General features: G+C 40.4%; 1 protein-coding gene and 2 pseudogenes across 1 annotated transcript; 2 read left to right on the top strand and 1 right to left on the bottom strand.

Moving 5' to 3' along the window:
- Positions 1–459: 459 nt before the first annotated feature.
- On the top strand, positions 460–1,407 carry LOC123829259 (annotated as a pseudogene).
- Positions 1,408–3,699: 2,292 nt separating this feature from the next.
- Positions 3,700–4,654, bottom strand: LOC123829574 (annotated as a pseudogene).
- Positions 4,655–14,186: 9,532 nt separating this feature from the next.
- LOC123829504 (olfactory receptor 4D6) lies at positions 14,187–15,131 on the top strand. The gene has a single exon (XM_045855288.1). It carries the CDS (start codon positions 14,187–14,189, stop codon positions 15,129–15,131), a length of 945 nt encoding a protein of 314 aa, XP_045711244.1.
- Positions 15,132–15,548: the final 417 nt, after the last annotated feature.

Here is a 15,548-nt window from a genome sequence, read left to right as displayed (position 1 = left end):
ACCCTGTTGAAGTGAATGGAATATTTTCTAATACAAATATTAAACTGATAGACTATAAACGTACAATGGATGGAACCGTGTCTTCCATATCATTGTATTTAATGCTTCAGACAGTTCCTGACATTCAATGAGTATATGTGGAATAAAAAATAATAAAATTTTAAAATAAAAATAAGTTGATTAAACTAAGCTATGTAAAGGTCACTACTTAACGTAAATGTTTATTCTCTCCAAAACAGTTTTATACAAAAAAAGAGTTATTGACTCTGCATGTGATAATTTTATTGGATCACCAAACTGACTGCAATCTCAGAAGTTTGCACAACTCCAAATAATTGCACACAGTGCAGCCACATGGGCAGCGTTCTGAACTGCATTCTCAGTGCTTAGGAAGGAAACAAGAAATAGAGAAGTAGCTCTCCATATGAAGTAGCTGGAAACACAAGAGAGACAGAGAAGATGACTCCATGGAGCCGGAAAAACGACACCAGAGTAAAAGAATTTATTTTCCTTGGCCTCACCCAGAATCAAGACCTGAGTTTGGTCTTCTTTCTTTTCCTGCTTTTGGTGTATGTGACAACTCTTCTGGGAAACCTCCTCATCGTGGTGACAGTGACCTGTGAGTCTGGTCTTCACATCCCCATGTACTTCCTGCTCTGTAATCTCTCTGTCGCCGACATCTGCTTTTCCTCCATCACAGCTCCCAAGGTTCTGGCGGACCTTCTGTCACAGAGAAAGACCATCTCCTTCAATGGCTGTTTCACCCAGATGTTTTTCTTCCACCTTGTTGGAGGGGTGGATGTATTTTCTTTGTCAGTGATGGCATTAGATCGGTATGTGGCCATCTCCAAGCCCCTGCACTATGTGACCATCATGAATAGGGAGCGCTGCACTGCCCTCATTGCAGCCTCCTGGGTGGGGGGCTTTGTCCACTCCATCGTCCAGATTTCCCTGCTGCTCCCACTCCCCTTCTGTGGACCCAATGTTCTCGACACTTTCTACTGTGATGTCCCCCAGGTCCTCAACCTCGCCTGTACAGACACTTTTGCCCTTGAGCTCCTCATGATTTCCAACAATGGCTTGCTTGCTAACCTGTTGTTCTTCTTCCTACTGGGGTCCTACATAGTCATCCTAATGATGCTGAGGTCTCAAGCAGGGAAGGACAGGAGCAAAGCCATCTCCACCTGCACAGCCCACGTCACTGTGGTGACCCTGCACTTTGTGCCCTGCATCTACGTCTATGCCAAGCCCTTCACTGCCCTCCCCCAGGATAAGGCCATCTCTGTCACCTTCACTGTCATCCCCCCCCTCTGCTGAACCCCCCTGATCTACACTCTGAGGAACCAGGAGATGAAGTCAGCCATGAGGAGACTGAAGAGAAGACTCGTGCTTTCTGAAAAGCTTTAGAGGATTTTTTTTTCTCCTTTTTGTCCTTCTTCTTACCCCCCTTTGAAAATGTTTCTCCATCAAATAAACTGTATTTACTAAAAAAAATTCTAGTTAATGTTTATATTTCTGCTAAGATACACATGTCTTTCAAAAATTATGAACAGCATGAAATAATAATGTAAAAATATGGGTTTCATGTTACAAAAGAAAGTAATCAAACTGTTAGCCAGAGAGGTGTGTATTATTGCAATACAAATTTGAAAAAAATATGAAAACAAAATGAAAATACACTCAAACAATTTTATCACATTGTAATTGTTGTGGAGTTTTTTTCCCCAGCTCTACTGAGGTATAATTGATAAATAGAAGTGGCATATATTTAAGAGGTGCAACTTAATATGTGCATACACTATTTATAGGCCTTAAAGAGCAGGATAATAGTGCATGTTTTCACAGAATTTCAGCAGCTCGGTAATAAATATACTGATGAGGGGTAAAGATAAACACAGAGAGAAAAACTAAGAGACTACTGAAATAGTCCCAGGAAAGAAATAATACAGACATGGCCTAGGAGAGGAATCGAGGGGAGGTGATGAGATTTTTTAAAAACTGTGAAGGTCGAGCCAGTGGGATTTGCTGATGGGTCCAGGGTGGATTTTCTGGTTACATGTGCGCCTATGAGAACTCCTTTGAATTTGAGTTCTTTCTATTTCCCTAACAACTGCTTTCTATGGGCAAAGGAAGTAGAACAGGTGAGAGGTACAGGCATACCCTCTACTGAGACTATTATGACCCAATTTGACTTGGCAATCCAAACCTACTTAATTTCTCTGTCTTTAGCCATTAACCTGGATTTTTCTTAATGTATACAAGATTGACTAATACCAGACACTAAGCTAAAGCTCTTTTCATGCATATTCTCCTTTAATTGTATGAATTCTATGAGGTAGACACAATACTTATTCTCCTTTTACAGGTGAGGAAAATGGTGCTTCTAAGTAACTTACATATGTTCATGTGTCTGCAAAATGGCAGCAATGAGATTAATAACCACAGGTCTCCTGACTTAAGAGCACAGTGAATTCTTAACCACTCTTTTCTGTAGTCTGCACATTCACTTTCCAATGCATGAAAGCCATTATGAAGCTCACATTCCCTACCAAAGTAAGGAAGTGTTTTTTATTTCTTTGGCTCCTGTGGTGATAAATCATTAAATTAAAAAAAAATAATAACAATAATATTACTTCTTTAGCATTTGTTATATACACAAAACACTATTCTAAGTGTTTCACATTTGCTGACTCATTTAATTCTTCACAATAAGCTCATATTATTCCTATTTTACAGATGAAGAACGAAGGCACACAAACCCCAAACAGCTTGCCCAAGAACGTATAGGCAGATACTTATTTACGGCATACCTAAGAGAAGCCACAGCTGAATAAATGTATTCCAGATTTCCACTGATGGTTTAAAGGCACATAACTTCTGAGAACAATCACTCTCTTAAGTTCCTTGACTAACTTCTCTTCTAGCACTTATCACAAAACTGCTGAAAACAGAACCCATCATCCCAAGTGAAGGTGTGCTCCTCTTCTCTAGCTCCCTAAGAAACTGTTGAGTGCTGTTTAGAAAGCCATTACTTTGGACTTAAATGATGATTCCATGGTTTTGTTCAGAGCATTACAGAGACCACTTTTTGTAGAGCTGATTGAATTAGCCATGAGGTTGTCCTATTTGTGTGGTCATGAAGACCTTAGTCAGAAATTTTCCATCTCTGTCCTGCTAATACATCTCAACAGTCAGTACTATACCCCATGAGTCACCAGACCCCTCATTGCCATGATTCTCAGCACAGGGAAGCTGCCTGCTCCTGTGCTCTAAGAGAAGCAAACTAGAACCTCATGAGAGGGGAAGGCAGCTGTTTTAGAAAAAGTGTCTCCTCCTCAGGTTACCATGCTATGCATCCTTATCCTACCTTAAGAATCACCACCCTGAATGCAGGACTAACATTTTTTTTATGTTTTCCTCCTACAGACACAAACTCGATTTTAAGGTTTAGGTTATTCAGTCTTTGCCATGGCAAAGTTGTGTGCTAAATGGAATATTTATAATTTCAATCTATGCAGTTTGTTCCAGAAACCAAAATTGGCCAAATTGTTTTCCAATAACCAATTGGTAAACTGATCAGGGGAATATTGGAAACAGTCTGGGCAGAAAAAATAGTGGGTAGATCGACTAGTCCAAAACAAAATGAAAGTCTGCACAACTGATCTAGCTCACAGCTTTATTGTAATCATTAGCTCAGGGTCAGAAAAATGAATGCCTGTGAGAAAGCATGCCATACCTTTCCACAGCTTTCCTTATGACATCTTTAATCTTATTCCTAGCTCTGTAGATGATGGGGTTGGCCATAGGGATCACCAGAGCATAGAATACAGACACCACCTTGTCCCGGTTTAGGGAGTAGCTGGAACTGGGATCGCATGTACATGAAGAGATCAGAACCATAGAAGAGGGTCACAGCAGTCAGGTGAGAGGCACAGGTGCAAAGGGCCTTGGTCCTCCCTTTGAGAGCTTTGGTCTTCAGGACAGCAGCAACAATCTTACCACAAGAGATGAGGATCACAAGGACAGACACCACTCCAGCAACAACACCCACAATGAAGTTCAGCACCTGGCTGCTGAAGGTATCAGAACTTGACAGAACCAAGACTGGAGGAAAGTCACAGAAGTGGTTGAACAAGTTGAGCCCACAGAAATCATGGTGATAGACAGAGTATGTTTCAATGAGAGAACAAAGGAACCCACCCACATAGGCCCCTGACACCATCTTCAAACAGAATGTATAGGATATGAGGGCTGTGTAGAGCAAGGGGCTGAAGACTGGAGCATATCAATCATACACCATGGCTGCCAAAAGAAAGCATTCGGTGAGCCCCATTACACAGAAAATAAAGTACTGTGTGGCACAGCCAACAAAGGAAATGGTTTGCTGCTCTGTGATGATGTCAGACAGCATCTTGGCAGTTGTGGAAGACACATAGCAGTTATCTAGGAAAGACAGGTGACTGAGGAAGACGTACATGGGCGTGTGGAGGTGGGAATCTATCCTGATGAGGGTGATGAGGCTCAGGTTCCAGGTTAGGGTCAGTAGGTAAATCCCAAGAAATAACACAAAAAGGAAAATCTTCATTTGAGGGTGATCCAAAAATCCTAGGAGGATAAATTTTGTCACAATTTTGTGGTTCCTTCCTACAGCCATATACCTGCTTCCTGCATAAAGGAAAGAAGCAATCCTGTGATCAGTTAGATTTTGTTTTTCACTATGTGAGAGGATGTTTCCTGGAAGATGATATGAACAGGTAACCCCAAATTAACTGTTGTCCCAGCCACCTGCTAGGCAAAGTCTTCTTAGAGGAAGTTGGTCTATGATAATCTCGTGGGACTGTTTGAAACCTGTACATTCTATATCCTGCTGAGCAGAGGAGAATCAGTCTAACAGAGTAGAGAGTGATGAGGAGGCAGGAATCCGAGTTTTATTCATATTCCATTGCTAACTTTCTGGGGATGGTGGAAAAGTCATTTCAACTCATAGGACCCTCATTTTCTCAACTGAAAAATGAAGGGGTTGAATCAGAGGAGTCTCAAGTTTCCTTTGGACTTGGGTTCTTATGGTGTTTTAGACTTGCTGACTTGAAGATAAACCCAGATTAACAACAAAGTTAGGAACTTCTTATATTTATATATCTTTATCACGAGAATCTAAAACAAGAGCTAAATACAAAAAGCTATATTATTTGACATATTCCATCTTGAGAAAGGAATTTCAATGTATAATAAAAACAATCCACTACTTTAGGTATAAAACTAAGAGAAATATATATGTTTAGAACTAGATGTTTTTTTTTCTAATTATATGAGAAAAAGAAAAGATTGAAAAGATCAAAATTTAGGCTAAGCCCATCAACACCACTATGGGATAGAAGGACTACACGGGAGGAGAAGAGAAGGAACACCAAAGTTGACTAACATTGGGTCAGCCATGGTGGTTTAGAATGAGCAGAAATCAGTATTTCCTGAGCAAGAAAGAATAAAGAGGGTTCATTAAATACTTAAGAATGATATTTAAAATAGGCAGGAGATCTTGCAGTAGTGAACACACAATACAATATACAGATGATGTATTATAGAATTGTATACCTGAACCCTATATAGTCACCCCACTGTCACCCCAGTAACGTCAATAAAATTTTTAAAATTAAAAGTAAATAGATAAAACAGGTAAGAGACAACTTCGAGTTCATCAGACCACAACAGATTATTATTTTTTAACACATGAGATAAGCCTCAAGTGTCAAGTTTTGTTTCCAGTTTTGCTCCCAGGAAGAGAAATTAGAAAAAGGAAAAGTTTCTTGGGAGATTTCTTGCTCTCAACCCCTTACCCAAAGAATTAGGAAGTGACATACATTCTAGACATCAGGGAGGTCCCTGACCTCCAAAAGTTTCCCTGATTTGCATGCTCATGCCTGGGATTCTACCATCTGAAACTCATCCGTTAGTTTAAAGCTGCCCTCCTTTTACAAGGCCAAACATTCCTTTTTAAAAGACATTACTTTATCTTGAAGTTTCATATTCATTCGAACAGTAAGGATCTAGAAAGTGAGAGGCTTAAGGAAGAGAACACCCAGGACAAGTCTCAGACCACAAGAGGGCGCTCTCACAGACAGACTTCAGGAACCTCACAGTCTGAACTGGGGTCTGTTTACATAACGTTGACATAAATTTGTACCATCTCACTTTCATAGCAAAGACACCTGTCAAACCAAAACTGGTAACCCAAATGGTCAAGCCCACAAATATTAAGACAGTTGAAACTGGCAAGAGTTAATTCCATGATGTAATATGTGTACAACATTCTGGGTCTTGCACACCAACACAATCTTATCTGTTTTATTGGTTTTAGTATCATTGTCTAATTGAAGGATCATTCCCAAGACACTCCCCACCATTCCCCCCACAATATACATAAAGAAATTAACACTGACCGAGTGCCTGCTATTCACAGAGCATCTTGCCAGACACTTCATGGTTGCTGTTTGACACAATCAGCACAAAGATATTTTTCACATGATCAAGGTTCAAATCCCAGCCCCAAAAGTTGCCAACTCTGAGAATCTGGGGATGTCACTTATGCTCTCACATCCTCAGTCTCTAAATCTACCAAGGAGATATTACTCTTTGAAAGTTGATTCACATTTAATTTTCATATCTATTCTGCAAAATAGCTGTGGGAATTAAATTATATGTATATTGTAATTTCTGTAATTTACAGCTCAAGGGAAAAAATCTCCTCTTCTAAGTTCAGAAACTCTCTAAACATTTCACAGTAACAATTCAGGGATTTCTTTTTTTTTTAATCATGGTTAAAGTACAGTTTTCTCCCTTTTAGTCCCAATCCAGCCCACCCACCCAACTCTCCCCACTTCGTTCCCATTATCACCCTCCCCCTAGTTTTTGTCCATGTGTCCTTTAAATTTGTTCCTGTAAACCCTTCCCATTCTCCCCTGAAATTCCATCTTCTTTCCCCTCTGGTCACTGCCAGCCTGTCCTCTATTTCAGTGTCTTTGGTTATATTTTGCTTGTTTCTTTGTTTTGTTGTTTAGGTTCCTGTTAAAGGTGAGGTCATATGGTATTTGTCTTTCACTGCCTGGCTTGTTTCACTTAGCACAATGCTTTCCAGCTCCATCCAAGCTGTTGCAAAGGGTAGGAGCTCCTTCTTTCTTTCTGCTGCATAGAATTCCATTGTGTAAATGTACCATAGTTTTTTTGATCCATTCATTTACTGATGGGCATCTAGGTTGCTTCCAGCACCTAGCTATTGTAAATTGTGCTGCTCTGAACATTGGGATGCATAGGTTCTTTTGGATTGGTGTTTCAGTGTTCTTAGGATACAGTTTCAGCAGTGGATTGCTGGGTCAAAAGGCAGATCCATTTTTAGTTTTCTGAGGAAGTTCCATACTGCTTTCCACAGTGGTTGTACCAGTCTGCAGTCCCACCAACAGTGCACTAGGGACCCCTTTTCTCCACAACCTCTCCAACACTTGTTGTTTGTTGCTGTGTTTATGATGGCCATTCTGACTGGTGTGAAGTGGTATCTCATTGTGGTTTTAATTTGCATCTCTCTGATAGCTAGCGATATTGAACATCGTTTCATGTGTCTTTGGATTTTCGGCATGTCCTCCTTGGAGAAGTGTCTGTTCAAGTCCTTTGCCATTTTTTAATTGGGTTCCTTGTCTTCTTAGAGTATAGTTGTGTAAGTTCTTTATATACTTTGGAGATTAAACCCTTGTCTGAGGTGTCATTGGCAAATATGTTTTCCCATACAGTTGGTTCTCTTATTATTTTGTTACTGTTTTCTTTAGCTGTGCAGAAGGTGTTTATTTTGATGAGGTCCCATTTGTTTATTCTTTCCTTTATGTCCCTTTCTCTAGGGGACATGTGGGGAAAAAAAAGTTTCTGTGTGAAATATCTGAGATTTTCCTACCTACATTATCCTCTAGGGCTTTAATGCCATCTAACTTCTGATTACTGCTTTCTATTCCACTGTGGCCTGAGAGCGTACAGTGTGTAATTTGTGAAGGTGTGCTTTCATGACCTAGAATGTGGTCTATCTTGGTGAACATTTCATGTGAACTGGAGAAGAACGTGCATTCTGCTGTCGTTGGATAAAATATAAACATCAATAGATCCAGTTGACTAATGTTGCTATTCAGTTCAACTGCACTGTTACTGATTTTCTGCATAGTGGATTGGTCAGTCACTGATTGAGTGGTGTCACAGTCTCCAACATAATAGTGGATTTGCCTATTTCTCCTTCTATTTTTATCAGTTTTTGCCTTGCATATTTTGACACTCTGTTGTTAAGTGCACACACATTAAGGACTGTTATGTTTTCTCAGAGAACTGACCTACCTATTGTTATCATTACAGAGACCCTACCTTCATCTCTGATAATCTTCTTTGGTCTGAAGTCTGTTTTATCTCAAATTAGTATATCCAGTCCAGCTTTGTTTCTGTTTATCTTTCTTCATTGCATTACTTTTAATTGCTGTGTGTGTTTATATGTAAAGTGGGTTTCTTGTTCCATAAAAACCATATGTTTTCTAACATATAGTTGGGTCTTAAAAATTCACTTGAAGTCTCTGTCTTTTAACTGGTGTGTTTAGACTACATGCATGATCAGGTAGCTTAAAAAGTCAATTAAGGGACTCTGTTTCATCATTCTTCTATTTTGTCCTTAAAAATTCAGTTTAGAGACTAGCCCTGAGAAGAACACTCAAAGTTGAAGGGTAAGCTTTCTTAGCACCATAAATTCAATTTTCTACTAGATAATTTGACTCCAGAGGAAAAGGAGAAAGGATACGCTGCAGTGAATGTTACTCTAGAAACAAATCGGAATGATATATCATCAGGGATTTTTGATTGAAATCCCTGAATTGTAGAGTAAAAATAGCCTCTTCAACAAATGGTGTTGGGGGAACTGGGCAGCTACATGCAAAAAAAATGAAACTTGAGCACCAACTTACACCTTATTCAAAAATAAATTCAAGGTTGATGAAAGACTTAAATATAAAATGTGACACCATTAAAGTCCTAGAAGAGAATGTAGGTAGGAAAACCTCAGATATTTCACACAGAAACTTTTTTTCCCCACATGTCCCCTAGAGAAAGGGACATAAAGGAAAGAATAAACAAATGGGACCTCATCAAAATAAACACCTTCTGCACAGCTAAAGAAAACAGTAACAAAATAATAAGAGAACCAACTGTATGGGAAAACATATTTGCCAATGACACCTCAGACAAGGGTTTAATCTCCAAAAGTATATAAAGAACTTACACAACTATACTCTAAGAAGACAAGGAACCCAATTAAAAAAGTGGCAAAGGACTTGAACAGACACTTCTCCAAGGAGGACATGCCGAAAATCCAAAGACACATGAAACGATGTTCAATATCGCTAGCTATCAGAGAGATGCAAATTAAAACCACAATGAGATACCACTTCACACCAGTCAGAATGGCCATCATAAACACAGCAACAAACAACAAGTGTTGGAGAGGTTGTGGAGAAAAGGGGGTCCCTAGTGCACTGTTGGTGGGACTGCAGACTGGTACAACCACTGTGGAAAGCAGTATGGAACTTCCTCAGAAAACTAAAAATGGATCTGCCTTTTGACCCAGCAATCCACTGCTGAAACTGTATCCTAAGAACACTGAAACACCAATCCAAAAGAACCTATGCATCCCAATGTTCAGAGCAGCACAATTTACAATAGCTAGGTGCTGGAAGCAACCTAGATGCCCATCAGTAAATGAATGGATCAAAAAACTATGGTACATTTACACAATGGAATTCTATGCAGCAGAAAGAAAGAAGGAGCTCCTACCCTTTGCAACAGCTTGGATGGAGCTGGAAAGCATTGTGCTAAGTGAAACAAGCCAGGCAGTGAAAGACAAATACCATATGACCTCACCTTTAACAGGAACCTAAACAACAAAACAAAGAAACAAGCAAAATATAACCAAAGACACTGAAATAGAGGACAGGCTGGCAGTGACCAGAGGGGAAAGAAGATGGAATTTCAGGGGAGAATGGGAAGGGTTTACAGGAACAAATTTAAAGGACACATGGACAAAAACTAGGGGGAGGGTGATAATGGGAACGAAGTGGGGAGAGTTGGGTGGGTGGGCTGGATTGGGACTAAAAGGGAGAAAACTGTACTTGAACAATGATTAAAATTTAAAAACAGAAGTTAGATGGGAAAATCCCAATATTTACACGTGTCACTTAGCAACTCCTTAATAACTCCCATGACACCTGCAACTGCCATGTTCCTATTTGAAAATTATTTTTCCTACAAATAGCTGACAAATTCCCCATGCTGATTGTTATATTATTAGACTTCCACTCAGTGTCTCAGAGAGCAGTGTGGACAGTGCCTGTGTCTGCATTAGGAAGAACAGAGCCATGAAGTTGGGGTGCCCTGTAGGCTTGCCTTTCTAACCCAAAGGTAGGTGGGGGCATCCTGAAGACACAATTGCAGGCTACTTTAGCTTGGCACACGTATACTTAGGTACTTTCCATAGTGTTCAGTCTTCAATCCCTGAAAGGTAAAATATCCATCTGCAAGGCTTGCTATACGTGTCATTTAGAACTGAAAGCCTTAAGTTGATTAAAAATTTCTACCTTTCAGGTAAAATGTCAGGCTTGTGAAGACACATTCACGTTAGAAGGTGATTTTTATTATATTAAAACTCATTCCATAAACTTTAACTGAGCACCTACAATGTTTAATAAAACAATTGGTACCACCTCTTTCTTTAAAAATAATATCAAAAGCTAGCTGGAGCAGGCAGAGAAACACACTTGTATAAATGACATTAGTATTACGGTGGTACTAACACTTCTCATTTTGACAGTGCTTTGAAGTTTACCATGTGCTCACATATGAGTTGTTGTTGAATTGTCAACAAAAGAGGATAAGGGGGCAAAAGGGGGAGTTCAGGGTGAGGATGGAAATGGAATAAAGAAGAAGTACTTTGTTGGGTAAATACTGCATAGCAGGCATCCATCATTCATTCATTCATACATTCATTCATCATTCACCTTTTTTAAAAGAGTTATTGAGTAACTGACATATGCTGGATAGGAGCTGGGTATACAATCTTGACCAAACAAAACCCCTGCCTTTAAGGGATTTACATTTGGAGAAGGGAGCAGTAACAACTAGACACGTAATGACAGTAAAAAAAACGCTAGGTCATAACAAGCAACTCCCCAAGGCAAAGCAAAACTAATACTCCCCACTCCATGGAAGAAGATTCTGGAGTGCACAGAGGTTAAGCTGCTCAGGGTCACATGGCCAAACTCTAAAACACTTGAACTTGAATTCAAAGGCTGTATTCTTTTGAATAACCTGCTTCTAGATTCCAAAATACAACCCTGAAGTCTCAAGATACAAGGGCCACCATCTGGTCCTGACCTGACCTTGTGCCTGAGAGTCTAAAACCTTTAAGGTGAGTGGCCAGAGGAGAAAGGAGAATCATATGAGTTCAAAAGAGAAGCCAAGAGTAATTAGATTCCATCTCTGGAGATATGAATTGCCTGGTCCCCGTTTCTCCACTGGATGCCTTCATTATCAGTTAAAATTAGAAAATTCACATCATTTCACCCAGTAAACCTATGTCTGGACTTCAAGGTGCAAACACAAATGCATTTACAAAATGTGGAGTGCAGCATTATTTGAAAACAATGATTAGGTACCAAGTGGGCAAACTGGAGAGGATCATGGATAGATTTTGTGGCCTCTCACCTTTCACACATCCTGCACATTCTAGAAGTCTGACCCCTGATGCCACCCCTTCACCCCTACTTTCCACAGTCCTTTCCAACCTCTGCTTCCTAAGACTGCTGTGCTGTCCAGGCTGGAGCCCCATTCTGACTGAGTCTTCATCAACAATGCCTATTCTCCATGGGCTCGATTGCCATACACCTATGAAAACCAGGCTCTGCCTTAGTAACCAATGTATTCCCCATCAATTTCCACACAGGAGTAGGGAGATCTGACAGCAGCAACAACTAAACATGTGCAATAAAACAATAAAATGCAAGTAAGAAACTGTCTAGGGGCCACAGTTGAAAAAATACAGAGTAGGAAGTTAAGCCTCACATAGGTTTGTAAGTGGATGAAAGACAAAAGAAAAAAAAATGTCCCAGTCATGGTCTAAGAGGAAGACACTTGGGTCTAGAACAAATGTTTCCCTTGGGATCTCAAATGAGGGGAACTGAATGGATCCTGTCCTCAAAACTGTAACAAATAAGTTGATTAATTCCGATTTATTATGCTTTTATTTCATTAAAAAAGGTGCTCTATTTTTTTCATCTTGTCTACTCTCTTCTTTCCTATCCTGCTGTCTTCACATCTAATTCCATTGTTTCAAATACCAGGACTATATCCTTATTTTCTATCATTGAACTGAATTTCAGCCACCTTAAAAATCTGAATTTTCAAAAATTATGTGGGATATGAAAGTCCTTAGACATATAGATGTCTGTGTAGAAAAGAATTTTGTCCTCTGATGGCCAGGTACTTCATTTGGAAAGAACCTAGTTTGCTATAATACAGAAATAATAGAAAATCACTAGAATTTGTGTCCACAATCCTGGTTAAAATTCTCTATTTTTCTGTGAGTTCAACTATGTTAGATTCCCCTTACAAATGAGATCATGCAGCGTTAGTCTTTCTGCATCTAGCTTATTTCATTAGACATAATGCCCTTCACTCGTAAAAGCAGACTGTGGAATGGTGATGACCAGGGCCTGGGAGGAGAGCAATATGAGGAGGTGAAGGTCAAAGGGCACCAAGTGTCAGTTAAGCAGGATGAGTGAATGTGGCTCTAGCTGACCATATTGTATACTTGAAATTTGTTTAAAGACTAGGTCTTAAATGTCCTCATAACAAAAAAAAATCACAAAAAATGCTTGAAAATTTTTAATTCTCCATCTTTCACCAACGTATATAGACTGATCCTGGAAAAAATAAGCATCCTTCTCTGTTCAGTGCAGTCATGAGGAGGGTTGGGTTAAGTCACCTCTGAGGTCCTGACACTATAATGATCAGTTGGTCCGTGATACTTCCCTGTGCTCTGAACAGTGATTGAAGCTCTGCATGCTACCTACAGCCCTGTGGGCCTGAGTGAGGTCCTCGTGTCTCAGAGGACAGGGAGGAGTACTTAGGAGGGCCTGATTGACCTCTTCCTTTAAAGGAAAAGGTGGGGATTAAATAAACAGACCACTTAATTCACTATTTAAACATTGTCTACCCATGGTAATTCTGAATGTAAAGGGAATGATGGTGGGAGGGGAGGTACAGTCCTGAGAGAAATAAAGGAGGAAAAAATCGGGCAACTGTAATAGCATAATCAATACAATATTTAAAAAAAAATAAACAGTAGAAGGATTCTTGCGAAAGACAAGCCAAGAACTTAGGAGTTAAATATCAAGGGTGGAGGGGGAGGAACTTAATCAGAATCTAAGGTAGGGCCTTCCTGCCAAACTGACTTAGCAGAATTCCTGCTAAAACTACACTCAACAAGGAAGGACATGAAAGGCCATGTTCAAGTTCTAGTAGAGAAGAGAGCTCAGAGCAGCCTAACAAAAATTTAGTTAAGAAAGGAGTCTTTGTCAAGTCAGAAAAATTATTTTGGTTCAAATCTTTGATTTGATACTTATTAACTTTGAAACTATGCAAATGTAGGCAAGTCATTAACTGCTCTGAGCTCCAGTTCCCCCCATATATAATGGAGATAATCATAACCATTCTACAACTCCACAGAGACATTATGAGTATCAACATCAAAATGAGATGTTAGGGGAAAAACCTTTGTTAATGTAGAAAGCTTTGCATATTCCATGTGTGAGGAAGTTCCTCTTACAGGACCTAAGATAAGCCAGAGTCAAATGACCATGGTCCTCTCATCTCCCTGTGGTCAGAGTAAGGATGTAGGAGTGTGACAGTTCTCCCTGCCAACCCACAGTCTGTACAGCAGGAAAGAATAACCTCACAATAAAGAATTTCCAGACCAGTTCTCTGAGGAGTCACAATCATTTGGAGGCTTGAAAGAGCTTTAAAACAATGTATAACCAACGATGTTGCCGTCTCATGATACCATACTCCAAATCCTAACGTGTCTTCTCCCATTGTAGACCTGGAAGACAGTGATTCCCATCATGAGCCACAGTAACCACACCGACATGAGGGAATTTGTCTTCCTGGAACTCACACGCTTCCGGGAGCTGGAGTTTTTCTTATTTGTGTTCTTCCTTGCTGTATATGCAACAACCCTGCTGGGCAATGCCCTCATTGTTGTGACCGTCACCTGTGACTCCCACCTCCACACTCCTATGTACTTTCTCCTGAGGAACAAATCAGTCCTGGACATTGTTTTCTCATCAGTCACGGTTCCCAAGTTCCTGGTAGATCTTTTGTCAGACAGGAACACCATCTCTTACAATGGCTGCATGGCACAGATCTTTTTCTTCCACTTTGCTGGTGGGGCAGACATTTTCTTCCTGTCTGTGATGGCCTATGACAGATACCTTGCAATCGCTAAACCCCTGCATTATGTGACAATTATGAGGAGAGAGGTGTGGGTGACTTTGGTGGCAGCCTCCTGGGTGGGTGGTGGTTTGCACTCAATCGTCCAGATAATTCTGATGCTTCCACTCCCCTTCTGTGGCCCCAACATCCTGGATGCCTTCTACTGTGATGTGCCCCAGGTGATTAAACTGGCTTGCACCGACACCTCCACTCTAGAGCTTCTCATGATCTCTAACAATGGGCTGGTGACCTTGCTGTGGTTCCTCCTGCTCCTAGGGTCCTATACCGTCATTCTGGTGACACTCAGATCTCACTCTGGGGAGGGCCGGAAAAAAGCCTGCTCCACCTGCACCTCCCACATCCTGGTGGTGACTCTTCACTTTGTGCCGTCTGTTTACATCTACTGCCGGCCCTTCACTACGCTGCCCATGGACACGGCTGTGTCCATCAATAACACAGTGATCACACCCATGCTGAACCCCATGATCTACACCCTGAGAAACCAGGAAGTGAAGTCAGCCATGAAGAGACTGAAGAGGAGACTTGGACATTCTGAGGGTAGTAAACTGGGGTGAACACTCAGACTCACACTGGAAATACACCTGATTTGGTTTTCTCAAACTGTTAGCCTGAGAGTAAGAGACACTGAGCTCACTCTCCAGTCACTTCTAAACATACTCATAGCCCTTTGGTTCTGTTAGAAGAAATATGAGAACAAAAGGAAGAGATGATAATGAGCAACATAACTATAGGCTCATGCATTGGGAGAAATATGAGGTATAAGACTGAAATCAATTTCCTAAATGCTATTTTGGTAAAATCTCTGATTCTCAAACCCACATATTTTGCTTCGCTTTTACTGCCTGTAACATTAAAATAATTTGTCTCCTACAAAGGCTGTCATGAGAATGAAACAGGATGAATGTTGAGAGGATGAGAGTTGGGATGGTGAGCACTGCCCTGCCATGAATCAGGCATGCAATCAATATTCC

The sequence above is a fragment of the Phyllostomus hastatus genome, unplaced genomic scaffold (assembly GCF_019186645.2).
Source record: "Phyllostomus hastatus isolate PE091 unplaced genomic scaffold, TTU_PhHast_1.1 phas_scaffold_11, whole genome shotgun sequence".
Lineage (NCBI taxonomy): Eukaryota > Metazoa > Chordata > Mammalia > Chiroptera > Phyllostomidae > Phyllostomus > Phyllostomus hastatus.
This window is presented reverse-complemented; position numbering and strand designations above follow the sequence as displayed.